At 40.7% G+C, this 26593-nt stretch overlaps 4 protein-coding genes across 20 annotated transcripts in view; 1 reads left to right on the forward strand and 3 right to left on the reverse strand.

The window, feature by feature from the left end:
• ANXA7 (annexin A7) overlaps positions 1 to 14113 on the reverse strand; it is a 33102-nt gene extending 18989 nt beyond the window's left edge. Inside the window, exons 1-6 of one of the 5 annotated variants that reach the window (XM_069572099.1) lie at positions 13550 to 14112; positions 6706 to 7187; positions 4550 to 4613; positions 3343 to 3397; positions 1151 to 1355; positions 460 to 561 (exon numbers count right to left, since the gene is read on the reverse strand). In XM_069572099.1, coding sequence (XP_069428200.1) covers positions 460 to 561; positions 1151 to 1355; positions 3343 to 3396 — 361 coding nt within the window. In that variant the 5' untranslated portion in view covers position 3397; positions 4550 to 4613; positions 6706 to 7187; positions 13550 to 14112. Of the gene's footprint in view, positions 1 to 459; positions 562 to 1150; positions 1356 to 3342; positions 3398 to 4549; positions 4614 to 6705; positions 7188 to 13549 lie in introns of those variants that run through there. The other 4 variants (XM_069572100.1, XM_069572101.1, XM_069572102.1 and 1 more) reach the window with 4 other exon arrangements.
• Positions 5804 to 12780, forward strand: LOC138429943 (basic proline-rich protein-like). The gene is made up of 3 exons (XM_069571538.1): positions 5804 to 5812; positions 6214 to 6656; positions 10851 to 12780. The coding sequence occupies exons 1-3, from the start codon at positions 5804 to 5806 to the stop codon at positions 10894 to 10896; spliced, it is 498 nt and encodes a 165-aa protein (XP_069427639.1). The 3' UTR covers positions 10897 to 12780.
• Positions 14114 to 14399: 286 nt separating the features above from the next.
• Positions 14400 to 23149, reverse strand: MSS51 (MSS51 mitochondrial translational activator). Its single transcript, XM_069572103.1, has 8 exons — positions 23062 to 23149; positions 22340 to 22497; positions 17997 to 18241; positions 17570 to 17725; positions 16817 to 16941; positions 16058 to 16624; positions 15667 to 15760; positions 14400 to 15369 (listed from the first exon to the last, which is right to left on the reverse strand). Exons 3-8 carry the CDS (start codon positions 18215 to 18217, stop codon positions 15150 to 15152), a joined length of 1383 nt encoding a protein of 460 aa, XP_069428204.1. The 5' UTR covers positions 18218 to 18241; positions 22340 to 22497; positions 23062 to 23149; the 3' UTR covers positions 14400 to 15149.
• A 1796-nt stretch (positions 23150 to 24945) lies between these two features.
• Positions 24946 to 26593, reverse strand: part of PPP3CB (protein phosphatase 3 catalytic subunit beta) — a 47521-nt gene continuing 45873 nt past the window's right edge. For all 13 annotated transcript variants that reach the window (XM_069572088.1, XM_069572090.1, XM_069572095.1 and 10 more), the window contains one exon: positions 24946 to 26562. In XM_069572088.1, coding sequence (XP_069428189.1) covers positions 26384 to 26562 — 179 coding nt within the window. In that variant the 3' untranslated portion in view covers positions 24946 to 26383. The remainder of the gene's footprint in view (positions 26563 to 26593) is intronic.

Consider the following 26593-nt stretch of genomic DNA (forward strand, 5'->3'; position numbering starts at 1 on the left):
AAAAACAACTTTGGTCACAAGGACCTTTAAAAATATTCCATGTTATAATTTCTTTAAAACAATTTAACACAATTTCTTTAAAAATAATACTTTAAAAAGAAGAACAAAATAGTTGAACCAGATTAAATTCTGATTCTGTTTGGAAAGGATGACAGCACATGGTTCTGGGCTCATTCCGTTCATGTTACATGAATGACAGAGAAATTCCTAAAGGTTTTGTTTTTTTGGCTTCAGGAGAGATACTTTTTTTAATTGAAAAAAACAGGTCCTTATTTCCATCTTATGATTAAACCTTTTTTATCAGATTAATACATTTTCATGAAATCAGATAGTACCTAAGAAGTATTTAGTATAAACAATTACTAAAGATGATCCTAAACACAAACTAAGTTCTTTCAATGGCAACTGAAAAATTCAAAACATCCAGCCATCATGCTTCTCTGGACAACTGATACCTACCAGGTAGTGGGACCTGTGCTGGGCCACCCCCATAAGACTGTGTAGGTGGCTGTGGATAACCAGAAAAGCCTGCTCCTCCTGGTGGGGCTCCAAACCCTTGGCCTGGAAGAAGAACAAGAGAGAAAAATAAACTATAGTGACAGGTCTCATGATTGAAGTGCAAACTTTACAAATAATAAAAGAAACATTCTATAATGCTACAGCAGCAGTCCCTTTGGTCTAAATTCAACTTCTCAACAACTCCTTCCTCATTAAAAAATACATTAAAAAAAATGTTACTTCTTTCATTTGCCCTAATGACTTACAATATAAAAGTGCTAAGTTTTTTCTTTTTTTCTTTTTTTTTTACATCTTGTGGACAGAGCTGTCCTAAGGTCACAATCATGCTAAAATCAAATGTCTCCATCAGTTCTTAAGATTACAAATTATCAAGCAAACCATTAGTCCTTTATGACCATGAGATTTATTCTAATTCCTTCACAACAGAATTTTGGAGCTCGCTCCTGAGAATTCTCCAGCTTTCATGCCTCCTCAGAATCTTTATCCCTCTATCTTGCCAGCTAAGTCTTTACTATCTAAGGTAGGAAGCAGGCTAAGAGCAACTCTGATTTCATACAAAATAAGCAGGAACGAAAAGGATTAAAGAGACAAGAAAAGAAGTGTTACACTACTTCCACAACCCACGACTCACCTCCAGGATAGGATGGAGCTCCGCCAGGCTGTGGGGCGCCGGGATAGCCTCCAGGGGCTGGATAACCACCAGGGGCAGGGTAGCCTCCAGCTCCTGGGTAGCCACTACTTGGTGCTGGTGGGTAGGCACCTCCTCCCATTGGAGGAAAACCACTAGGATAAGGATACTGACCAGGAGGCGGGAAAGAGGACTCCTGACCCGTAGGCTGAAAAAACAGAAAAGTTTTCAAATGAATGTGATCACTGAGAAACAGAACCTAGCTAAGAAAACAGAGATAACTGTTAAGGTCTAGCTGATTCTTTTACATATTAAAAAGCCCATTAGAAGTCCTGGTATCTCATACTAGTTTATCAGTATAGTAGTTTGTCAGGATACCTGTCTGACAGAATTCAGTTTTATGTAAATCTACCTGTGTCAGGCAAGAAGAGTCTGTTTCTCTATTTGGGAGTGTCTCGTTTCAAACCTCAAGGCTTCATGAACAACTAGCGAAGCTCAGTATAGTTTCTTCATTTTCCTAGCACCGGGAAATATGGGAACGATCTGCCTCTCTACCTTAAAGAGAATTCATGGCTTTCTTGTAATACACCGGACCTGGGTATAACGGACAGAATAAAAACGTGAACTAAGCACATACTGGGTGTGACATTTTGGACCTCAATTCAGATCACACAATGTCTAAGTCTGAAGAGACTGTTGTTGTTTAGTCACTAAGTCATGTCCAACTCTTTGAGACCCCATGGACTGTAGCTGCCAGGTTCCTCGTCCATGGGATTTCCCAGGTAAGAATACTAGAGGCAGTTGCCATTTCATTCTCCAGGGGATCTTCCTGACCCAGGGACTGAACGCACTTCTCCTGCTTGGTAGGTGGATTCTTTACCACTGAGTCACCTGGGAAGAAGCCCAAAGAGACTGTTACATGTTCACTAAACTTTTCCCCAGGCCACAGAGACTACATTTCCCAGGACCCCCTTACGGTTAAATAGGACTGTATGACTGAATACTGGTAAACGACAGTGGACAGAAGTAATGTACACCACTTCCAGCCTGGTCCCCACGGCTTCCTGCCCAGTCCTCTAAGATCTCTCTTCCTCTCTCGTTTCCTTCATCTGCCAGCTGGAAGCAAAGAATCCAGTGGAAGACTCCAAAGCAATAGAGGATGGTAGGTAGAGTCAATATACTAAGGCAACAGAGGATAGAAGGAGCCTGAAAACCCACAAGATGAAATGGAACAAAGTCTCTTAGCTCCCTACCACACACTTCCCCCATCATCCCCACCACTGACTTCTAGGAGACTGGAGTAAGCAAGAAATAGGTTTTTATTGTGTTGAAGCATTGGGATGGTGAGATTGTCTGTTTCAGCATCAGCCTATACTGACAGAAATGGTTGCCAGAGTCCAGTTTAGTACATAGGGACCTGGGAACATAGTTACAAATTTCATTTCTCTTATGAAAAATTCAGGAGAACTATATATTCACTTTACACACAGGTACACATATTGTCACTAATCCATATAGGCCCCTCTTTCTATTTACCCAGAATTACAAAGAAGCCCTACATACTTATGAGCATAAAACTGAAATACATTAACCTCAGCTATGAGGTTATTCCTCAGAACAGTATAGATAAACAACAAAAACTTGGTGGCACATTTATAACATGTACTCAGAATACTAAAAGTCTCAGAACTACAAATCCAGGGCCCTCTAATCCACTGCAATTTGTCTTCCTGAGTCAAGCCCTTCTTAATTATTTTAAACATCCAACACAAAGGTTAAAAACGAGTGACTCATAGGATGGATTTAGTTTACATACATGTTGTATTGAATCATACAGTATTTAACATTTAAAAATATGCATTTCCCAATTTAAAAAAATGGGCAGTTTCATATAAAATCCATATTATTGGCTTTACTTAAAGAAATGGAATATCCAGCAACACTGAATCAACCTCCCTGTATGGCCACATCAGGCTGAAGTGGACTAACAGGTGGCTTTCCATAGGTGACGCAAGTCTCTGTCGTCCCTCCACAACCCTGCCTTTACTCACGTACTCTACTCAGTACTTCTGGCTGTTTGAATTTAATACCCCTGCTCTAGCATATTTGTAAGATCTGTCATGGGCTGGCTAGTCCTATACAACACCTGTTCCCAGGGCATGAGCTATTTTAGCATCATGAGTGGCAATACTTACGGGATATCCAGGGAAAGGTGGATAGCCTGTGGGCGGATAGCCTGGGTATGACATTCTGTAACAACAATAAGAAATGTCCTCTGTAATTTCCTATAAGGAATAAGGCCTTCGAAGATACACATTGTCACAATTTAAATCAAATCACATCTTCTGAAAGAGTCTATCAGGCTGGCTGGTTCAGTAGTTTTGAGATGGGGCCCGAGATTCTGTATTTCTAACTACCCTTCCAGGTGATGCTATTACTGCTGGTCTGTAAACAATATTTTGATATCAGAATATTTAGGTATTTCTGAATCTACCATTTAATTTGTCAAGTTTATCAATATGGGTTTTGGCTCTTCTCCCCAGTACAGCTATAAATGATTTGTATTTCTCTTTTATCAAGACCCCAAACAATGATATATACACACTAATATGTATAAAATAGATAATAAAGACCTATTGTTTAGCGTAGGAAACTTTACTCAATACTCTGTAATGGATTATATGGGAAAAGAATCTAGAGTGGGTATATGTATAAGTGATTCACTTTGCTATACACCTGAAACTAACACTGATAAACACAGTACTGTAAATCTATACTCCAATTAAAATAAAAAAGATCCCAAACAAATCCAGTTCAACATTTACAAAAACCCATAATGCAAAAAGCACTGTTCTAGGTGCTGATAAAGAGATGAGAGGGGCAGAGGGAAGTAGCCTGCCTTTTGAATGTATAGTATAGGAAAATTAGAAAATAAATTTAAGTTATTATTGTGTCCCTTATGACATAAGCACAATATAGAAGCTAAAAACTTGCTAAATTGAAAATGAGTGGGCGTATATCTAGCAGAAGTTAAAAATTATTAAGAAAGATAATAAGAATACTGATTCAGACAGTTCTAAAGCAGTCATTTGGGATCCAAAGATCTGGATGGAAAGGATGTTAAATCATTTTTTTTTTCTTCTTCTCCAAGCCCAGTTGATAAAAGGAGTAAAGGAAAAGCAATACCATCTAAGAACAGTCAGATGGACCAAGGGTAAAAGAGGTCAGGTTCCAGAGAAAAAGTCTGAAAATAATTTATGGGAGAAATTAATAATAATTTTAAAGACAACAAGTGTTATAGCACCAAAGACTATATAAGCTATTTAAATTTCTAAATCTCAGGAACTGTTCCAGTGACAAAGTCCTATTTCTACAGTCTAAAACTACTACATTAAGTCTCACCTTTAAGGGTTCTAGAGGAATTATGCCAACAAGAGTTTCAGAACAGAATGAAGATAAATACTATCTGCATATAAGAAAACAAAGCACCTTTAAGAAAGTGAATCTGGGTACATTTTAAAGAATAATAATATAAAAGAGTAGAATGCAATGCCATTTCCAGGATGTACTTTATAAAAATACTTACAAAAATGCAAAATTATTATACATACACAGCTATTCATTAGAGCACTATTTGTAACAAAAAAAGGTTTAGGGAATTCCGTGGCAGTCCAGTGGTTAAGATTCAGCACTTTCACTGCTATGGCATAGTCAGGCAACTAAGATTTCACAAGCCATGCAGTTTGGCCAAAATAAAACATTAAAAACAACCTAAAAGACCATTAATAAGGGACAGCTAAAACAGATTACGGAAAGCCATACAATAAATGTTAGGCAACTATTAAAAATGAGCAGCTCTCTTATATGTATGGCTGAGTCCCTTCGCTGTCTACCTGAAACTATCACATTGTTAACTGGCTATACTCCCATACAAAAGAAACAGTTTAATTAAAAAAAACATGAGCAGCTCTCCTTTTATTCATATATGAAATCATCTCTAAGTCACACTAAGTGGGAAAAAAGCAAGATGAAAAACTGCATAGATAATCTGCAACCAAATGTGTAAAACATACAGTTATTTGTATATAGAGAATATCCCTGAAAGTAGACTCAACAAAGTACGAAACAGTTACCTCTGGAGAGGAGAACTAGAGCATAACGAGACTTTTCAATGTAGCTATAGACCTTTTGGAATTATGCATGTATCATCTATTTCAGATTTTAAAAGCTTTTGTACAAAGCTTAAACAAACCCAAGGGTGACTCAACAAACTACTCAACTTTGCCCAAAGAATAATTAGACTTTACTAGTGAACCACAATTTTTACTTCCTTTTCAACATTCTTAGTCAGCAACTACTTTTAAAAAGACTAGAAAAGCATTCCTGGTTCTCCAAACCATCCCCACCCAGTGAGTCAACTACTAAAAGGGTTGGGTCTCACTAGGCAAGTCTCAGAGATGGCATGAAGCCCAGGGACACAGGAGGTAGCTGTTCCAAATTTATGAAACAAATGAAGCAAAACAGGAAGGGTGAATGAAGATGGCCAACAGTAGATGCTACAATTTTCCAAAATCTGCCTCTTGATTGGAAAGGACCATTTAAATCTGTCAGCATGGGCTCTTTGATAAAGAACTGGAGGCAGGACTAGGCTCTGGCATGGACAGGGTAGGCAGACACCACCAGGGAGGACTGAAAGGCTTCGGTTTGCAGTTCTACCTCCTTATCTAGTACTTGAAACACCTTCCCTGACTGGTAGGTAACTCATTATACTCATTATCTAATCAGGACAGGTTACTTTATCAGATCAGTTTTCCCCACCAACTGGCATAAATTGAGGAAGTTTAGAGGCAGTTGCATGACTTCCTTTCATTTCTGTCACTTTATGGTGGACATCAGCCATCATCTTCTGTAGAAGAGTTCACCCAGGTTAGGCGCATATCCGCGTAGGTTTGCTGCCGGTTAGGGACTAGGAATCAAACCTGGAATGCTTCTTCCTACAGTAGTGTCGAAGAATTATAAACCTGGGCCAGTGTACAATTTCAGGCTTCCTTCCGCATTCGTCCTAGGGCTCACTAAGCAAAGTACAGATTTCCCGTTTCCCTAAATTTGCTGTGTCACCAAGAAGTCTAGGCGGACTTAGCTGCTCGCTGGTTTTCCTACTCAGCTCTCCTAGAGGGCCGCTTCAGCAGGGCCATCCTCTGGCCTCCGTCCCTCCACCTGTGGTCCACCTGCCTGCGCCGGAGGCCTCACTGCTCCCTAGGATCCCCGGACAGACGAGGGGCAGAGACAACCGGCGAACAGGACTTCCCGTGGTCTGGCCACCTCGCCGACCCCGCCCAAACGTCCCCACCAGGCAGCCCGGGTCCCAAGATGCGCGCACCGGCTCGCCGGCCACCCCTGGGGCCTATAGGCCCCTCCAGCCTCCCCCCGGTCCCCCCCGCCGGTTCGAGGCCGCAGGCGGGGCCCGGCCCACTCCCGGGTGGCGGGCCACGGAGCTGGGCGCGGCGAGGTAACCGAGGGGCTGAGGGGTTGCAAGGGTAGGGGGCGCCGTTCCTCACCTGACCCCGCGGAGCAGCGTTACGGCCCAACCTGGTCCGGAGCAAGATGGAGCCGGGGGCGGGTCTGGGAAGGGCGGGGCGCCCCCGGCCGCCGACGGAGCCCGTTAGGGCCGCAGCTGAGGCCGGGAACGCCTTTGGGGTAGGACAGGGCGGTGCCGGCGGGGCCCGTCCGGGCGACCTTTGGGACCCCGGCTCGGGCTTTCCCTTCGACCCCGCGTCGCCGCTCCACCTGCGAGGAGGAGGTCCCTTCGGGCGCACCAGCCAGTTTTATCACAGTTCCTTCTGAGCTGTCTCAAGCCATTTGGGAAACCGAGGAGGTTCTGAGGCATCCTGGAGCCCCTTCAGTGGAGGGTCGCAGAAGCCTCGAGACTGGAGACCAGGGGCAGCCTCTCTGCCTGATGTGCAGTCCTCTCTGGTTATCTTCTAAGGACAAGAATGGTGTCTTTTAATAGTGCCTTGTGAAATGAATATTCTTGGGGATCCTAAATAGTGGGAACACGAGATTCATTAATCAAAACCACTCCAGAAGGGAATTCTTAGGTGATTCTAGGCTCACCTCACACCAGAGCCCTATCGAATTACACACACACTAGCATTAAACATTTGAGGCCATTTCAAGGCCCAGAGCAGTATTTTAAACTCATTAGTTAATTAGGTCAGTCGCTCAGTCGTGTCCAACTCTTTGCAACCCCATGAATCGCAGCACAGCAGGCCTCTGTCCATCACCAACTCCCGGAGTTCACTCAGACTCACGTCCATCCAGTCAGTGATGCCATCCAGCCATCTCATCCTCTGTTGTCCCCTTTTTCTCCTGTCCCCAATCCCTCCCAGCATCAGAGTCTTTTCCAATGAGTCAACTCTTCTCATGAGGTGGCCAAAGTACTGGAGTTTCAGCTTCAGCATTATTCCCTCCAAAGAAATCCCAGGGCTGATCTCCTTCAGAATGGATTGGTTGGATCTCCTTGCAGTCCAAGGGGCTCTCAAGAGTCTTCTCCAACACCACAGTTCAAAAGCATCAATTCTTCAGCACTCAGCCTTCTTCAAAGTACAGCTCTCACATCCATACATGACCACAGGAAAAACCATAGCCAGAAAGTTTATATTCCAAAGCAACAAAAAGACAGCTAGCTACCTTTTACAGTGGTTCTCAAACTGTGGCCCCCAGACTGGCAGCTGCCACATTTCCTGGAAACGTGTTAGAACCACAAATTATTCGGTTCCACCTTTGACCTTCTGAATTAATTCACCTCGAGAGTTTAGAGGTGAAGCCTGGCAGTTTGTTTTCACAAGTCCTCAAGGTGGGTCTATGCACACTAAACTTTCTATCCAAGCCTTCCTCATGGGAGTGGGATAGGGTAGATGAAATTTTTAAGTGGGAAGGGCAAAATATGCATGGCCCTAAAACAGGGATGAAATGTAAGGTACTTGAGAAAGGTCACTGCCAAAATTTAAACGATACTGCACAACTCTCTGGGAACCCAGCATTAATTTCCCAGCTCCCACCAGTCTGTCCGGCAAACATTGGGCCTTTTTGCCCAGGCTGCCTGGAGACCTCTGGAATCTCAGCATTCCATAACAAGGGTGTCCTTACTTCTCTTTGCTCTATATTACTATTAATACCTTGCTGATCTCATCCCTGCCCTTCCCTCTGCCCTATCACCTGGAGAGGTTATTTTCTAAGCCTATTTCCAGCCCACTTTCCTGAGCTATAGGCCCAAATATCCACTAGCCTACTCAGGCAGTACTGTTGGATTTTCCACTTCATCCTTTCAATTCATCCTTCTTTCCTGACAAGGCCTTCTAGGATCAGAGGTCCTTTCTTCATACTGCCTATCCCTAGAAAGCACTGCATGCCTTCCAACAATTATGAATCTATTAAGATTCAATTCAAAGATCACCCATCTCCTTCCTGCCTCAAGCAGCTTTTCCTGACCTTTTCCTTTCCCTTACCTTCTCTTGGGTAGACTCCCTTTGTGCACCCAACTAAACCTTTTGTAGCTATTTGCTATGACACATTTAACAGTAGTCATAGCATACATTTACCTTACCTGTATTTAACCACATAAACTTAGCAAAAACAAAACACCTCTGAAGGTCATCAATTGCTCCAGAGTTCATGTGAAACAGGAGCCATTTTGCTTCTCCTAATGTGAATACGAGTTGGCTTACAGCTCAACATTCAGAAGACGAAGATCATGGCATCTGGTCCCACCGCTTCATGGGAAATAGATGGGGAAACAGTGGAAACAGTGTCAGACTTTATTTTTTGGAAGAAAAGTTATGACCAACCTAGATAGCATATTCAAAAGCAGAGACATTACTTTGCCGACTAAGGTCCATCTAGTCAAGGCTATGGTTTTTCCTGTGGTCATGTATGGATGTGAGAGTTGGACTGTGAAGAAGGCTGAGCGCTGAAGTATTTATGCTTTTGAACTGTGGTGTTGGAGAAGACTCTTGAGAGTCCCTTGGACTGCAAGGAGATCCAACCAATCCATTCTGAAGGAGATCAGCCCTGGGATTTCTTTGGAGGGAATAATGCTGAAGCTTAAACTCCAGTACTTTGGCCACCTCATGAGAAGAGTTGACTCATTGGAAAAGACTCTGATGCTGGGAGGGATTGGGGGCAGGAGGAGAAGGGGACAACAGAGGATGAGATGGCTGGATGGCATCACTGACTTGACGGACATGAGTCTGAGCAAACTCTGGGAGTTGGTTGATGGACAGGGAGGCCTGCTGTGCTGCGATTCATGGGGTCGCAAAGAGTCGGACATGACTGAGCGACTGAACTAAATGTGAATATTCTTAAAAACACACAGCTTTTGTACAGACAGAACAGTAATTTTGTCCCCAGTGGGACATTCGGTGAAGTTGGGAGATGTTTTGGTCACAACCAGAAGGGTTTTACTAGAATCAGTGGGGAGATGCCAAAGATGTTACATTCTACAATGCACTGGGCTCCCTCTTACAACAAAGAATTATTCAGCCTGACATGTCAGTAATGTTGACGTTAAGAAACTCCTTGAGTTAGTCTGATCTTCCTAAATAATGGATTTGATCATATAATTTCTTTGATTAAACTCTACTAGCTTCCCACTGAAAGCAGAATAAAATCCAGACTCAAATAGCCATGGTCTATTATGCCCCATATAATCTGGCCCCTGCCTACCTTGCTGACTTCATCCCTCTTCATCTACCTTTTCAAGCAGTAAACTCTGATCAAAATGACCTTCGGTCTAAACATACCAGCCTTATGACCAAACACACCAGACATTCTCAGGATCTTTGCACTTGTTACTGCTCCTACTTAGAATGTTCTCCATTGTATATCTCAAATATATTCCATCTCCTCAGAAAGGTACGTATTCCCTGAGCAGCCCCACTGCTACTACCACCACCACCAGTTAAACACACTGATTGCCCTATTTAATTTTCTTTGTAGCACTTAAAAGCAGATCAAGTTCTGTATTTACTATTTGTCATCTTCCTCTGCTGCCCTCAGAATGTAAGCTCCTTGAGAACAGGGATATCTCTAGTGACTAGAAATAAATTTTCAATAAATCTTTCGTTGACTACAACAGGGACCCCCAAACTCAAGCCAATTATTTCATCCAGTGATCAACTAAAGTTTTTTTTTTTCTAATACTTGTTGAGAGAAAGATATGTTGGAATCCATAAGAGTGTTATCCTAAGGGAATTTCAATGTAGTTTTGAAAATACAGATTTACTTCATATGCTGACTTTAGAAAATATAACTCATTATATTGCTCCTGCTTTTGTCAGTCTTCTCCGAGCAAACTGTACACACTTTAAGGGCAAAAGCAAACTTAGAATCCTCAGCATTTAGCATGAAGTGAAGGCATTTTCCACAGTTTATTGTGATCCACACAGTCAAAGGCTTTGGCATAGTCAATAAAACAGAAATAGTTTTCTGGAGCTCTCTTGCTTTTTCGATGATCCAGCAGATGCTGGCAATTTGATCTCTGGTTCCTCTGCCTTTTCTAAAACCAGCTTGAACATCTGGAAGTTCATGGTTCATGTATTGCTGAAGCCTGGCTTGGAGAATTTTGAGCATTACTTTACTAGCGTGTGAGATGAGTGCAATTGTGCAGTAGTTTGAGCATTCTTTGACATTTGCCTTTCTTTAGGATTGGAATGAAAACTGACATTTGCCTTTCTTTGGGATTGGAATGAAAACTGACCTTTTCCAGTCCTGTGGCCACTGCTGAGTTTTCCAGATTTGCTGGCATACTGAGTGCAGCACTTTCACAGCATCATCTTTCAGGATTTGAAATAGCTCAATTGGAATTCCATCACCTCCACTAGCTTTGTTCATAGTGATGCTTTCTAAGGCCCACTTGACTTCACATTCCAGGATGTCTGGCTCTAGGTGAGTGATCACATCATCGTGATTATCTGGGTCATGAAGATCTTTTTTGTATAGTTCTTCTGTGTATTCTTGCCACCTCTTCTTAATATCTTCTGCTTCTGTTAGGTTCATACCATTTCTGTCCTTTATCGAGCCCATCTTTGCATGAAATATTCCCTTTGTGTCTCCAATTTTCTTGAAGTGATCTCTAGTCTTTCCCATTCTGTTGTTTTCCTCTATTTCTTTGCATTGATCGCTGAAGAAGGCTTTCTTATCTCTTCTTGCTATTCTTTGGAACTCTACATTCAGAGACTTGTATCTTTCCTTTTCTCCTTTGCTTTTTGCTTCTCTTCTTTTCACAGCTATTTGAAAGAGATGGGAATACCGGACCACCTGACCTGCCTCTTGAGAAACCTATATGCAGGTCAGGAAGCAACAGTTAGAACTGGACACAGAACAAGACTGGTTCCAAATAGGAAAAGAAGTACATCAAGGCTGTATATTGTCACCCTGCTTATTTAACTTATATGCAGAGTACATCATGAGAAACGCTGGGCTGGAGAAAGCACAAACTGGCATCAAAGATTGCTGGGAGAAATATCAACCTCAGATATGCAGATGACACAACCCTTATGGCAGAAAGTGAAGAGGAACTGAAGAGCCTCTTGATGAAGGTGAAGGAGGAGAGTGAAAAAGTTGGCTTAAAGCTCAACATTCAGAAAACAAAGATCATGGCATCTGGTCCCATCACTTCATGGGAAATAGATGGGGAAACAGTGCCAGACTTTATTTTTGGGGCTCCAAAATCACTGCAGATGGTGACTGCAGCCATGAAATTAAAAGACACTTACTCCTTGGAAGAAAAGTTGACCAACCTAGATAGCATATTCAAAAGCAGAGACATTACTTTGCCAACAAAGGTCCGTCTAGTCAAGGCTATGGTTTCTCCAGTGGTCATGTATGGATGTGAGAGTTGGACTGTGAAGAAAGCTGAGCGCCAAAGAATTGATGCTTTTGAACTGTGGTGTTGGAGAAGACTCTTGAGAGTCCCTTGGACTGCAAGGAGATCCAACCAATCCATTCTAAAGATCAGCCCTGGGATTTCTTTAGAGGGAATGATGCTGAAGCTGAAACTCCAGTACTTTGGCCACCTCATGCGAAGAGTTGACTCATTGGAAAAGACTCTGATGCTGGGAGGGATTGGGGGCAAGAGGAGAAGGGGACAACAGAGGATGAGATGGCTGAATGGCATCACTGACTCGATGGACATGAATCTGAGTGAACTCTGGGAGTTGGTGATGGACAGGGAGGCCTGGCGTGTTGCGATTCATGGGGTCGCAAAGAGTCGGACACGACTGAGTGACTGAACTGAACTGAATGCACTTTCATGTATTGTCATCACCATTGTTAAGTTGGAAATTTTTGTGTCACCCATTGCTATATGGTTTCTGTCTCCTGATTAGACTCTTAACTGTATCACACTTCACACATAACAATCAGTAATGAAGCCCTATATATTTTACTTACATGTTCTAGCTACAAAATATCATAATTACCTTTGCCATACCTTCTATAAACGACTTTAGCTCACATGTACATCATTTGAACCATAAAAATGGCATTCCAACCCATATTTCCCTCTGTCAAGCCATCTTGCATAGTAAATTCAATCTATTTATGTTACTGAATAAAATTTAAAGTGGTATGTATTCAGTAATAGCTACCATTTATTAAATACAGACTATGTGCTAGGCACTGTGTTAAGCACTTAACAAATATTCTCACTTTTACACTCTGATTTAAAAAACTGTTTTTTGGTTACAGCTTCATTTTACTTCACTGATACCAAGTGTACAGTTTAATGGTTTTCAATATGGAGTTGTACCATCACCACAATCAATTTTAGCAAACACATCAACCCCCAAAATAAACCCCATGTGTTTTATCCATCATCCTCAATACTCTCATCAGTCATCTTATGCTGCCACTAATCTACTTTGTTTCCACAGATTTCCCTACTGTAAACATTTTATATAAATGCACTCAGACAATATGTAGTCTTTTATGACTGGCTTTTCACTTAACATGAAGATGGATGAACGTGTTTTCAAAGTTCATCCATGTGAAGCATGAATTAGTACTTCATTCTGGTTGTTCAGTCACTGAATCATGTCCAACTCTTTGCAACCCCATGGACTGCAGCACACCAGGCTTCCTTGTCCTTCACTATCTCTTGGAGTTTGCTCAGACTCATGTCCATTGAGTTGATGATGCTATCCAACCATCTCATCCTCTGTCACCCTCTTCTCCTGCCCTCAACCCTTCCCAGCATGGCCAAATATTTCATTGTAGTTCATACCACATTTTATCTATTCACAAGTTCATGGACACTTGGGTTATTTTTACCTTTTGGCTATTATGAATAATGCTGCTATGAACATTTGTGCACAAATGTTTTCATTTCTCATGAGTACATACCTAGGTGCAGAATAGCTGGATCAAATGGTAACTCAATGTTTAACTTCTTGAGAAACTCCCAGACTGTTTTCCAAAGTAGCTGCACAATTTTACATCCCTACAAGTAGTGTATGAGGGTTGCAAATTCTCTACATCCTCATTAACACTAATCTTTTTATTGTTGTTATCCTTGCAAAAGAAGTGCTTTTTTTTATTGTACAAATACAAATTTCTTTTGATTTGTATTTCCAGATGACTAATGATGTTAAGCATCTTTTCATGTCCTTACTGATCATCTGTGTATCTTTGGAGAAACATCTATTCAGATCATTTTCCCATTTTTAAATTGAGGTTTTTGTCCTTTTATTATTGAGCTGTAAGAGTTCTATATAATATTCTGGATACAAGTGGAACAGTTGAGGTCTTAACAAGTTGTAGAAATGAATACTTAAAGTGAAAGTGAAAGTGAAGTCGCTCAGTCGTGTCCGACTCTTTGCGACCCCATGGACTGTAGCCTACCAAGCTCCTCTGTCCATGGAATTTTCCAGGCAATAGTACTGGAGTGGATTGCCATTTCCTTCTCCAGCGGATCTTCCCAACCCAGGGATCAAACCCAGGTCTCCCACAGTGCAGATAGACGCTTTACCGTCTGAGCCACCAGGGAAGTCCAATGAATACTTAGGGAATATCCTAATCCTGAGAGTGTGATAAGAAATGGACGACAATGGACAGGGTGTAGTACAGTGACAGGCCTAAAAAGAGAGCTGATGTTAACCACTCCTTTGGCAAGAGAGAAAACTCCAATCTTGAGATGGTCTATGTAGACAAGTTAACACTTGCCAGTGATTAGGAAATAACATAAGACAAGTGATTTAAGAAGCCCCAAACTGAATTTATTGTGGTATAGACCAAGTGATAACAAACTGCAGTATATACAGATACACCCTGGGATATCTAAAATACAACACAAGGGCAAAAAGTTGCTCTAAAGTTGCTGCTTCTGCTAAGTCGCTTCAATTGTGTCTGACTGTGCCACCCCATAGACGGTAGCCCACTAGTCTCCTCTGTCCCTGGGATTCTGAAGTTAGAAGTCCTCAAAAGAAACAGGGAAATGAGAAATATATCTTGAAAAAGCCAGGAAGTACAACAGTTTGCCAATCCTCACAACCTCCCCCATGCTCCCAACCACTTCTCTGAATTGTTCTTTCTTCCACCACTTCAAGTTATTAAGACATCTGCATTTTTTTAGCCGAAACTGCTATATAAGAAAGTCTTTTTCAAAAGAGCAAAGTGCCATTCTTCTCCTTGGTGCCATGTGGTTCAAATCAAAAGGTATAACTTTCTTACGAAGGAAACTGTTAAGAACTTTATAAAGTTGAATATGAGGGCCTTTTGCCAGACACTAAATCTAGAATCTTGTCTCTAGAAGCAACATGTGGCTAACCTCTTAGAAATGAGTCACATCATACAGGAGCTCCCATTCAGCTTAGAATCTACCCAGACAAGTGAATTAGGTTTACGATATAGTAGATTTGAAAGTTGGCAACAATCTGGCATCAGCAGGTATTTCATCACAGCCTCTACATTTTCTAGACATCCAGTCATGATCTGGCTCAGCTATTTATACCCTGCCATTTACTTTCTCTTCCAATTGCCTCTTATCCAGCTGGCAGGAACTTCCAAGAAACATGATATAGTAGGCACTGCAGTAAACTGGCTGCTTGTTGGGGTTGGAGTAGACCTGTTCAGGTTTAAGGGACGCAAAAGGGTTAGCTCCATAGGCTGTGATGTGTGTATCCAGGTCCACCAAAATCTGCAACGAGGCTGCCAACTCCTGATGGCTATGGAAGACAAAGAAAAAAAAATTGCTCTGCTGATTATGAAAAAGATAGAAGAACTGCTCATTAACCCCCAAAATTACCTAAGGCCGGACTAAGGCAATGGCCACCCCACTCCCGAATGTCTATACTACCTGCTCAATTAATTAGCATAGCACTTTGAAGGGATAAGAAAGCCAAGTATGTGAAGGAAGAAAATCCTGACCAGAAGGCAGAAGATAAGCAAGGGGGAGAGAAATGAGCTTATCTATAGAGGTGTGAGTGAATCAGGGAGGTACCACAAAGAAAGGAAGTCAAAACCTGTAAACAGTAATCATTGTAGGGATCTCATAATCACGAAGTAGCAAGAGGGTGGGCAGCCAAGCCTCCATCAAGTCCGGGGAAGCATGGAAACCTATGGAACAAAATAAGACGGGAATAGAAAGGGGAAACGCAAAGATAGACCCCAAACAACACAGTTCTATAACTGTGTCCACCCCTCACCTAGCTCACCTCCAATGCTCATCTATCACCATCACCTACCCTAGATTCTTCAACAGAAAATTATGAACCGAAATAAAGCACATAATGATCAAACAGGGTCTTCATTATGCTTAACCTGATCCAATGAAGAGGGCTCTAAAAGTACAGGGCCAGGATGGAAAACTCCCAGAGGACTGGCCCCTTATTCCCCCAAACCAATGGCTCTTACCTGGATGGAATGCCACCACCAAATCTGGATGGGCTATCTGCCCAGTCTCTATCTGCTCCTCCCAGAAGTCATGATAGAGGCCCCGATGGCCACTAATCTGAACTGTGCCAGGTTCCAGGAGTGAAGCTGAGGTGCTCTGTGAAAAGCCAGCAGCCACATCTACACCCACCATGATTATATGGAAGCCAAGGTGTCCAGGAAACATGTAGCCAAGCTCATCATAGTCCCCAGGGCGAGTGAGGAATGTCTCTGCATGAGAAGCACCAACCACGTGCACTGTGCTTCCCCCAACTTTCCCAACATTTATTCCCAAGGCCCGAAGCCCAAAGCCCAGTGTCAAGGGCCGTGACAAGACATCTGTCAGCAACCGCTTCAAAGAGCCCTTCAGGACATCTGGGTCTGGTCTTGGCCGTCTTACACTAGCCCACAGGGTAGTCATGGCCTGACTTTCAAGCACAGCATCCAGTGTATCATCTAGCTGTAAACGTCGCATAGAAAACCAGGTGTCCCAACCCTGTACAACTTCAGTCAGCCATGACCAAGGTCCTGAGGGCAGGACAAAATCACCTGCGGGAAAGAAGGAATAAGAAGTGATCTAATCTTTTTCTGCCTTCAATATTCCCTCCATGTTCATTCTCCCAACCTGTCACCACAACTGCTACCCCACTCCCCTGTCCCCTTCGGTTCCTCTTTTTTTTTTTTTAAACAACATGCTTTCATATGACCATTATGGCCGAGTTCCCAATACCGTCACTCTACCTGTGACCAGAAGCCATTCCATGAGACGGTCCACAGCTACAAGACGCAGTTCTTGACAAACCTTCCTGTGTGTTGGCCAGTCTGACCTCTGGCACTCTGGATCACAGTAATAGACATTTCTGCACCTGAGAGAATGAGCCCCAGAAATAGATGTTCCTATACCTCATAGGTGAATAGGGGACGCCTGGGGAAGGGAACTGATATTTCCGCACCTAGGAAGAAAGATCACTGGATGAGGAAGGTAGGGATAGGAACGACAGCTGCTGCACCAAATTAGGGGACTACGTTTGGCAGAGGAGGAAGGAGAGTGTGGGAATGCGATTTTTCTCTTGGATCAGAGTGACACTTCAGCCTCTATCTAGAACTAACTTTTTACATCTCTTATGGGGCGGGGGGGGGGGGGGGCGAAGAAAGCCCACCAGGAGTTTGTAGCTGCCCTGTTATCACAGGCATAGCCCCAACTTCTTCAGAACATATATGGTCTTAATACTTAAGTACTCAACAGAAGAGAGGTAGAAAGGATTATATTCTCCTCTCTGTCTAATCTCCCCATACGAAAATAAACATGAACCTTATAAGCAACTCTTTTCTAATTTCTCTGTGGCCTAGATCAGACAAAATGAGGAATGAACCTGAAGTTATGAAGGTCTGAAATGTAGAAAGGTCTTATAAGTCTCAGACTTTTCTTTCTGCAATGAAGTCTTAGAACAGGATCATTCCAGAAGTCTCCCCAACCAGCTCCTGACTAATCACCTTTTGCAGTGCCGGAGGACCTTGGAGTCTGAAAGGCCACTAGGGAGTGCTTTACAGTAAGCACAGAATCGGAATGTCTCTTCCATCTTCTGGAACATTTCTTCAAGGCATCGATATCCAAAGCCTGACACTGGAGTACCCCCGTCTAGCACCAACCTGCAGAGTACAGTATGGAGAAGGAATGGCAACAGGAAAAATATCTCCAGAAGTTCTGATGATACCTACCCTGACTTCTATACATTTTCACCTCTCCTACTCCCATCATTTCTCATTTAAGCAAATTATGTTTCTTTTATAGTAATAAAACCAGCTCAATTTGGGATGAGAAAATCCCTCATTACAAATACCCCATGTTTTCCAAGCTACAATTCCTCTCCACCTTCTGCCAGAGACAATATATCACTCTTGCACAGAGCTAGTCACTCACTTGTATTCTTCATAGCTTTTCATGTTCAGTTTTTGAAGGATCAGCTGGGATAGGCCAGGAACATTATTCTCCAAAAAGAAGAAGCCAAGTGTATCAATGCTAGGGCCAGGTTTAGCGAGGTTCAGAGGCACAGGAGCCACAACTGTAGGTGGGGTCTCAACCACAGGAGCCACTGATGAGGGGGATTTCTTGTGCCTTCGTCGTCGGGACCGTGGAGCCATGGCTTGTCCAATAATACCTGGGGACTACATGTAGAACAGATATGGAATGAAAGTTTATAAGTTGGACACACATGATATGTTTTCATGTTTGACCTTTTACTTGTCATTCTAGTCTCTCAGGCCCAAGTAACAGTAAGATTTATTTCATATCTACTGATTACTGATCACCACATGCAGTTGTAAAAAAACAGAGAATTTATTCTATGTGAATATAATTATGCATATATGTGTTATACATGAAGTTCTATATATAATATAGATGCTTAGAAAAAGTCTGGGATGGCTCATATAAAACTGGTAACAGTTATTTTTCCTCTGAGAAGGGGCAAAGGCCCTGCAATGGGAACTAGGTCAATGAACTTTAGACTTATTTGCAATGTGTGACTTCTTATACAAAGAATATATTCATATGCTATTAGTGTGTTCCTAAAAATCAACTTAAAATAGAGGAAAAAGCAAGAAAGGTTTTGGTTGTCCAAAACTACCATGTAATTGGAGAAATAATCAATCTAATCTAGTTGGAGAAGGAAAACATTCATTTTAAAAGACCTATCATCACATTTATAAGCAATAAACCCAAAAGTAGAAATCAAATGGATATAAAATGAGCACTAGCACTTACAATGCTGAGTTACATAGCTGGAGCAAGTTATACGTAGTATTAGGAAAATCTCCTAAAGAGATGAGTTCTGAAGTACAACCAAGCCCACACTGACCAACTACCTAGTGAGAACTCTGTGAAATCCTCCTTTCCTGGCCTGTCTTCTTCTATTCCTTTTACAAGGATTGAGGAAATGAAATCATGAGACTGTATCGGAAAAAATTAAAACACCCGTTCATTCAATAAATACTTATTGATAAACAGATAAAATCATTCACAAAATACTATAACAGAAATAAATGTGAAAAAAATATACTGAACATTTAAATGTCTTATAGAAGGGTTAGATGTAAACTATAACAAAAGGCAATGTATAAATCTTACAAGAAAAACGAAACTAAAAGCACTAATGGGAGATCAGAAGAGAGTCTCTTCAGCTGGTAAGCCTCAGGCAGATTCTATAAAGCAGGTAGCAGCTGGAATAGACCATTAAGTATGGCGACGTTTCGAATATACAAATACAGGGAAAGAGGAGTTCTAAACACAAAGGAGAGTATGAGCATAACAAATGTAGATGGGAAAATTCTGGGAACTGAGGAACTAGAATGGTTTGAGTTTAATTAAGTGTAAAGACCTAACTATAAGAGATAAAACTACAAAATCTTAGAAGAACACAGGAGAAAAGTTTCATGATACTGGATTTGGCAAGTTCTTGAACATGACACAAAAAGCACAAGCAATAAAATAAAAAAGATAACTTGGACTGCATCAAAATTTTAAAACTTTTGTGCATCAAAGGACAGAGTGAAATGACAACCCACAGAATGGGAAAGAATATTTGTAAATCACGTATCTGATGAGAGATTAACATCCTGAATATGTGAAGAACTTCTAAAACTCAACAAACGGCTCAGTTAAAACTGGGCAAAAGTCTTGAATAGTTCTCCAAAGAAAATATACAAATTGCCAATAAGCATATGATGCTAAACATCACTAATCAAAGGCTAATCAAAACTGTGAGACAACACTTCACTCCCACTAGGATGGCTATTATCAAAATACTAGAAATTAACAAAAGTGCTGGTGAGGATATGGAAAATCTAGAACCTTCCTGCACTGATCGTAGGACAAAATGGTGCAGCTGCTTTGCAAAACAGCATGGCAGCTCTGCAAAAAGTTAAATATAGAATTACCATATGACTCAGCAATTTCACTCCTAGGTATATACTCAAAATAACTGAATACATGCACACAAACAAATGCCTATACACAAATGTCCATAGCAGCACTATTCACAATAGTCAAAAGGTAGAAACAAACTAAAGGTCACCAAGAGATGAATGAATAAACAAACTGGGAGACATATAATACACACACATACATACATACGTATAAATTCAGCCATTAAAAGAAATGGATACTGATACATGCCACAATGTGGATAAATTATGCTAAGTGAAAGAAGCCACATATAAAACAACACATTATATGATTCCACTTTTATGAAGTAGCAAGAATAGGTAAATCCAAAGACAGAAAGCAGATCCATGGTTGCCAAGGGCTGGGTGAAAGGAGGAATGAGGAATGAGGAATAACTTAACAGCTATGGGTGTTCTGGGGGGAAATGACGAAAATGTTTTAGAACTAGATAGAGGTGATGGTTGCACAATAATGTGAATGTACTAAATGTCATTTAATTGCTCATTTTAAAAGGATTAATTTTGTTATGTGAACTTTACCTCAATTAAAAAAAAAAAAAGAAAGGTATCTATAAGAGCTTTTGAAGCTAAAAAGTTGTTTTGCTCCCCAGATAAAAATGCCTGTAGATACAGGGAAATGACAGGATATGACGATGCTGACAGTGGCTGGTTTTACTATGAATGAGTTAACTATTAAAGTTCAAATCAAGAATTGTGTTCTGCTCCAAAAATGGTCTAACACTGAATCCTTCTGGACCTGTTCTATTGGGGAGAATGCTCATTCAGCTGAGATGTAGGTGGCAGAACAATCAAACAAAAACTCTCCCCAAATCATCCAGCTAACACACATCACTTTACAACATGACTCTTGTAAACCACTGTTCCCAGGCTAATAGAAGAACTAATTTGATTTCCTTTGTACTTTCTTTCTCTTCATCCTTTCATTCTACCCTTGTATTCTTTCCCCTCATTGCATAAATGAAGGAACAGTTTCAAAGTCCACAAAACAGAAATAACTAAGCTCATCTGCATATCATATCTTCTATATTCCCACCAATAAAGAAAAAGTTAGACCTAAAGATAGTACATTATTTTAGGGTTCAAGAGTCATCTCTCTTTACTAAAGGGTGGATGGAATTGCCCTCACGCCTTAGGACCCCACTTCCAAAAACTGACCTGGCTTTTCCCTCCAATTTTAATCACCAAGCATTTGCTTCACTGGGATTCTTCTGAATCCCAGAATCACTGCAATTCTAGAATAAGTATATATGCTCTCTCTACTTAGTTCCCTCTGGCAAGACACCACCTTCTTAAACTTTGAAAGAATGGAATCTTCTTTATAGATATGGAGGAAAAGTATTTTTGAGAGAAATCAAGTCTTAATTCCAAAAGTAGTAAGAATCTTTCTGATATTCTACCAAAGGCCTTTATTCTGCAATAGAAGCCAATTAAGACCAGAAAGTGCTTATCTGCCTTTCCAAAGAGAGGTCCTTCCTCCAATGGAGGATTAAGTCCAAATGAAGACTGTTTGGACCCGCTAGAAGTCAAGGGATCACACAGTTTGGGGAGGTATGATGTTGGTGAAATCTTTGATGTTATACTTGCCTCTGTGTCTGGAGTGGGTTCGTAATACAAATGGACTAATTTTCTGGCAGGAAGGTAAGAAGGTGGGAATGAGGAGCCAGATCTTTGCATTTGCATCTGTATATATCAACAGGCTCATGTCTGAGTTTGTATACCCAGATCCCCTGGTCTTAACTTTCCTGCAATGAGATACAGGATCCTTCAAGTTTGGGGGTGGAGGTGGGGGCTGACCTGAGAGAAACAAAAGCAGTGACTTGGGCTCTAATTTATTTTCAGTATATAGAGAGAACACCAACACCAAGCACTAGAGAGGAGACATGAATTCGATGGCCTACAAAAACTTATTTCTCATCTATAATTTCCTAAAATATTACCTAGCCTATTCCCACACCTAGGTTTCCCATCTTCCCTGCTCCTTACCACCAACAGACTCAAATTTCACCAAATCATACTCATCTTTTCACCATCTCCAGACCAGTGAGGCTTATCTAATTTTCTCTAATTCACCAACAAACAAAAAGTGTCTTTAGGGAGGTAAGGAAGAGAAGGATAAGTGAAGCTAGTCACTGAGGATCCTCAAAAGGGGTTGGGAAAGAGAAAAAGGAGAAATGCATTAGGAATATTGCTATTACTACCACATTTAGCTGCCTAATCAGTGATTAACACTCCCTTGGGTGATAAATTCTTTACTTAACTATAAACTAAGCAAGCAGAGGAGTTGATGGAAAAGTAACTTACCCTGCTAAGCCCTCAGCTTCCTTCCTTCTCTCTTTCTTCCAAGTGAAGTAAATGCTTGATCTCCTCAGATCTAGGTTGTGGCTGATTTGCAGCTGTCCCTTCATATCACTTTCATTTGCAAACTGCTGAAATGCTGGGTCTCTGTGATTAGGTGTGCCCTGCCAACCAGACAGACAACACTGAATTCTCCCTAACGAGGCAAGCAAGGGCCTGGCCCCCTGCCCATGGACTACTCTCTTTCTGACCTTCCTGCTCTGCCAAGAAGGCTCAGAACTCTGTCAACACTCCCAAGCTCACCAAAGGCCAAGAAGGCTGAGGAAAGCTGAAGCCTACTGCTTCCTGGACCTCTCTCACTAAGGCAACATTTCTCCTCCCAGTCCACAACATCAAGAATAAGCCCCGGGGGTTAGTTCAGAAGTCAGTATTTGATACACATTAGCACAGAGAAACAGGAACTCCTACAGTTCTAAGATGTCAATCTAGACCTAGGATGGGTTCTCCCAAGCCCTGAGTCCTTTTTAGCATAACAAACACTGCTCTAACTTAACTTGACAACTTAAGTACAAATACAATGCCCAGAAAAGAAGAATAGAAATAGTCATTCAATGGTAAACAAAGGGAAATCAGTTGTAGGAGAAACATCCAGAATTAATTTGTAAAATTCAATTTTCCTGAAAAGAGAGCAAGGTACTTTCTGAGGAGATGTCATCAGTGTATTTCACCTGTTGATTTTAAAAGAGGAATAGTGACTTTCCTCATGGTCCAGTGGTTAAGACTCTGAGCTGCCATTGCAGGGGATGTGGGTTGGACCGACACGATGTGGCAAAAAAAAAAAAAAAGGAATAAAATTTTCTGGGATATTACTGTAAGCAAGAGCAATATATTAATGACTAAAAACACTATTTCTAGGAACAGAAAAAAAAATAGAAAACAATCAAATACCTCATTCCTTCCTGTAATGGATGCTGATTCAGAGAACTTTTAATTCCACATTCCTAGCTCCTTGTCAGTTAGAGCTATTAAGCACCAGAACCTATCACAAGTTGCTAGTGCATGGTTCTGTATGACTCTAAGACCTGACTTTGCTCACATCTGGCCCCAGCCATGTCACTTACCTGCTTCTGTGAACATCAAACTAGGGAACAGAACCACTTGCAGTGAGGTCCTGGACCGTGGCAAATAAATCTACATATGAACAGATGCAGAGAGTAGATTCCAAGGAAACCTCAAACTGCAGAAGCACAAACTACAAGCAGGGAAGGTGGAAGAAAAGTGTTAAGGATGCAAAAAAAAAAAAAAAAACCATTACATAACATTATGTAGAATAGCTGTGGAAAAGGAAAATCAGTTGCAATAAGCAAAAATCCTGAATAAAATAAGGATAATTCATTTTAAGCAAAAGTTTCAGGCCAATTTCGAATTTAACTGGTAAAGCATTTAAAGGTTTTGAGGTTTGTTAATGGCTAAACTGCAAAAGGTCAAAGAAGTCAGATCATCTTTTCTGACTCAGAATGTCATCTTTGAATGTAAAAGGAGATGATATGTAGGAAAAATTTGATATTGAATAGTAATTTTACCAACATTACTACTATTCTGGTAGACATTTAAATGTACAATTTAGGAAGATCTGAACTTTTCACAACTTGCATTCATCATCAGTTATGTTTTAAAAAAAACTTTAAAAATACTTCTATAGTTCATTGTGAAACTAGTTAAGAGGCAGACTAGAAAGAGCTTCCTATTCAACAAACAGGAAAAGATCTGAGACACTGGGTGATAGTATTCTACCACTCTTCATGTATACCACTTTTTCTGAATTCCATTCCTTCCTCTTATTTTCTTCTTTTTAATTTTTACCATTAACCCTAATTCTTCTGCTTCACTAATGATGCTTCATGTTTACCTAGGCTTCCATAAATAATACATAACCCTAGTGATGGACCTAAGGACTAAAGAAGTTAATACTACTTGATATATCAGTTAAGCTCTTAGTTTAGAAATGCTATTACAGCAAGAAGCTGTAATGATTAACAATTTGAGCTCTCTTTGCTACCAAAAATTAGGCAAGTATAAATATTTCAATTTAATGTTTCATAATGGGTGAAAACTGTAATTAAACTTCCTATACAGTTATATTATGAAATGTTGAACAAAATGCAAATTTCCCTCAATTAGCAAAGTTCTATACTTAGTTTGATTATGACAAAGAAGAAAGGAGTATAATGGCAGTATCGTTTTTTTCTTATTATTAAAAAATCTAATATATTCCAAATGCTAATGTAACAAAATTATAGACAACAACATTTTCTTTCAATTAAAAGTCAACTGAAACACTGATTTTAAATAATAGACTTAGGCCTAAAATAGGCATCCAGAGTCTCCTAGTGCTCAGTTACTAGTACTCATATAAAACAAGTGTAATCAAACTTTTTTTAAAAAAAGAGCAAAATTTATGAAGACAAGAATTTAATTCATCAAATTAGCATTAACTATCCAGGAGATAGTTTTCTCTTAAGGATATATCCCAATTCTATTAACTGGATTTTCTGATTTGCAGGAGAAGGTCAAATCAGACTACATCTTCCAAATAAAACCCAACACAGAGATAGGAGCAGCGGCCCATGCATGGAATTTATTGTGTGCTACTGTTTATAAAATACTCGAATAGTCCTGCACATGCATAATATTTCCAACTTAGACAGGAGACCGTACAGGGTGCACTTTCTGGCAAACAAACAATAGATGGTTCCGCTGCCTGGAGCTCTGAGTTGTATTCCAGGGCATGAGGGAAGCAAGCCACCAAAGTAAAGGCAAATGCCAAACCGCAGTGGCAGTCAATACAGGTCAGTAATTGTGTAAAACTAGCACATGGTTCCATTTAGTTTAACCAAGCAGTTCTGTAACTATCAAAAGAAAATGTTCAACATGCAGTCTTGACTCTTATGCTTCCACTAACATCTGAATGACTGAACAGAACCATTGCTTCTATGCTGCACTGCTTAATCAAAACACTTCCAGAACATTTTAAAATTTCCTTTGCATCAAAACATAAAATAATAGAAAGCCAGCAGTAAATCACCCTGGTGGCTGTATAAGCAACTTGAGTACTCACAATAAACTAAAATTTCTCATAACATCTAGGTAACCTATATATGTCATACCTGTACATCATAGGTCTATATATTAAATATCTGCAAAATTAAAACATGCATACACAAAATACGTCAAGTTTTACAGACATGTTTTGAATTAAAATTACTTTGACAATGTACAAACTTCTTTTTAAAGTACCTTAAATGAGTAATTCTGTAATTCTTCATAATTCTGCAATTTAGAGATTTTCTTCTTAAATCTGTGGGGTTTAAATCTCAAAAGATCTGGGCAAGAAAGATTCTAAATTAGTTTTTGGATTTGTGTTCAAGTAAGAGAGTCTGCCTAGAAATAGGTTTCATTCATAATTGAAAAATATCAAGACTATATTACAGAATTAGCCACATTTAAGAACTATAGACCTGAGGTCAGCATTTTGTTTAAACGCCAACTGGGTTTCTCAGCATTTTGCCCATAATTCAAAATACAGCTTAGTAACCTCGGAAATGTATTTTAAGACCATGCTAATTCATCCTTTAAAGACATTTCATGGAAAAAAAAAAAAAAAAGTCCACATTAGCTCTTAGGATTGTATTTGAAGTTATGGTTGAAAAACAAAATCTAATTCTACTGAGGGGAAAAAGAAATCTCATTTGTAAACTTAAATGTGTGAACCACAAGCATAAATGGAGGTGTAGTTGCCCTCCACTGGAAATTGCCCCAAGCCCCTTGCTCACTGCTCTCCACCTTGGCAGCGATGACCCAATCTTATCAGTTAGCACATGTCCCAGGGCCCTCAAGCCTCCATCCAGGAAGGGGGCTGGGGTCTCAAAAGCACAATGGTTTCTCCAGAGGGACTGTGACATTTACAGTCAGCTTGGCCGACCCCTCCAGTTCCTCGGGTGATCTGTCCGTTTGGGGCCCGAGATGTGAGAGTCCCTGGGAAGCCGTGGGTCACTGGGCACCATGGTTGCCAGTCCCGTGGTTCTCAGTGGTATGTGCGGTGTTCAGAGAATTGAAACCATCTTGCTGTACAGCATCTTTCCGGGGTGGCATTCTCTCATTGATCCTATCCAAACCCTTTGCCTCTTCAAAACTGCAGATTCTATGTGGTGGAGAGAATCCTCGTATTGCTTAACAAAATGCAAATTTGATAAGTCAGTA

Source organism: Ovis canadensis, chromosome 25, assembly GCF_042477335.2.
Source record: "Ovis canadensis isolate MfBH-ARS-UI-01 breed Bighorn chromosome 25, ARS-UI_OviCan_v2, whole genome shotgun sequence".
Taxonomy (NCBI): domain Eukaryota; kingdom Metazoa; phylum Chordata; class Mammalia; order Artiodactyla; family Bovidae; genus Ovis; species Ovis canadensis.

Excerpts from the sequence above, each read along its gene's own strand:
- LOC138429943 (XM_069571538.1), top strand. Across the intron at positions 6,657-10,850 it reads ACGGAGCTGGGCGCGGCGAG|GATTGGAATGAAAACTGACA; the intron begins GTAACCGAGGGG and ends GCCTTTCTTTAG.
- MSS51 (XM_069572103.1), bottom strand. The coding sequence starts at position 18,217 with ATGGCTCCACGGTCCCGACGACGAAGGCACAAGAAATCCCCCTCATCA. Across the intron at positions 16,942-17,569 it reads GTCCTCCGGCACTGCAAAAG|GTGCAGAAATGTCTATTACT; the intron begins GTGATTAGTCAG and ends TCATTCTCTCAG. Across the intron at positions 16,625-16,816 it reads GGAATGGCTTCTGGTCACAG|GTGATTTTGTCCTGCCCTCA; the intron begins GTAGAGTGACGG and ends TCTTTCCCGCAG.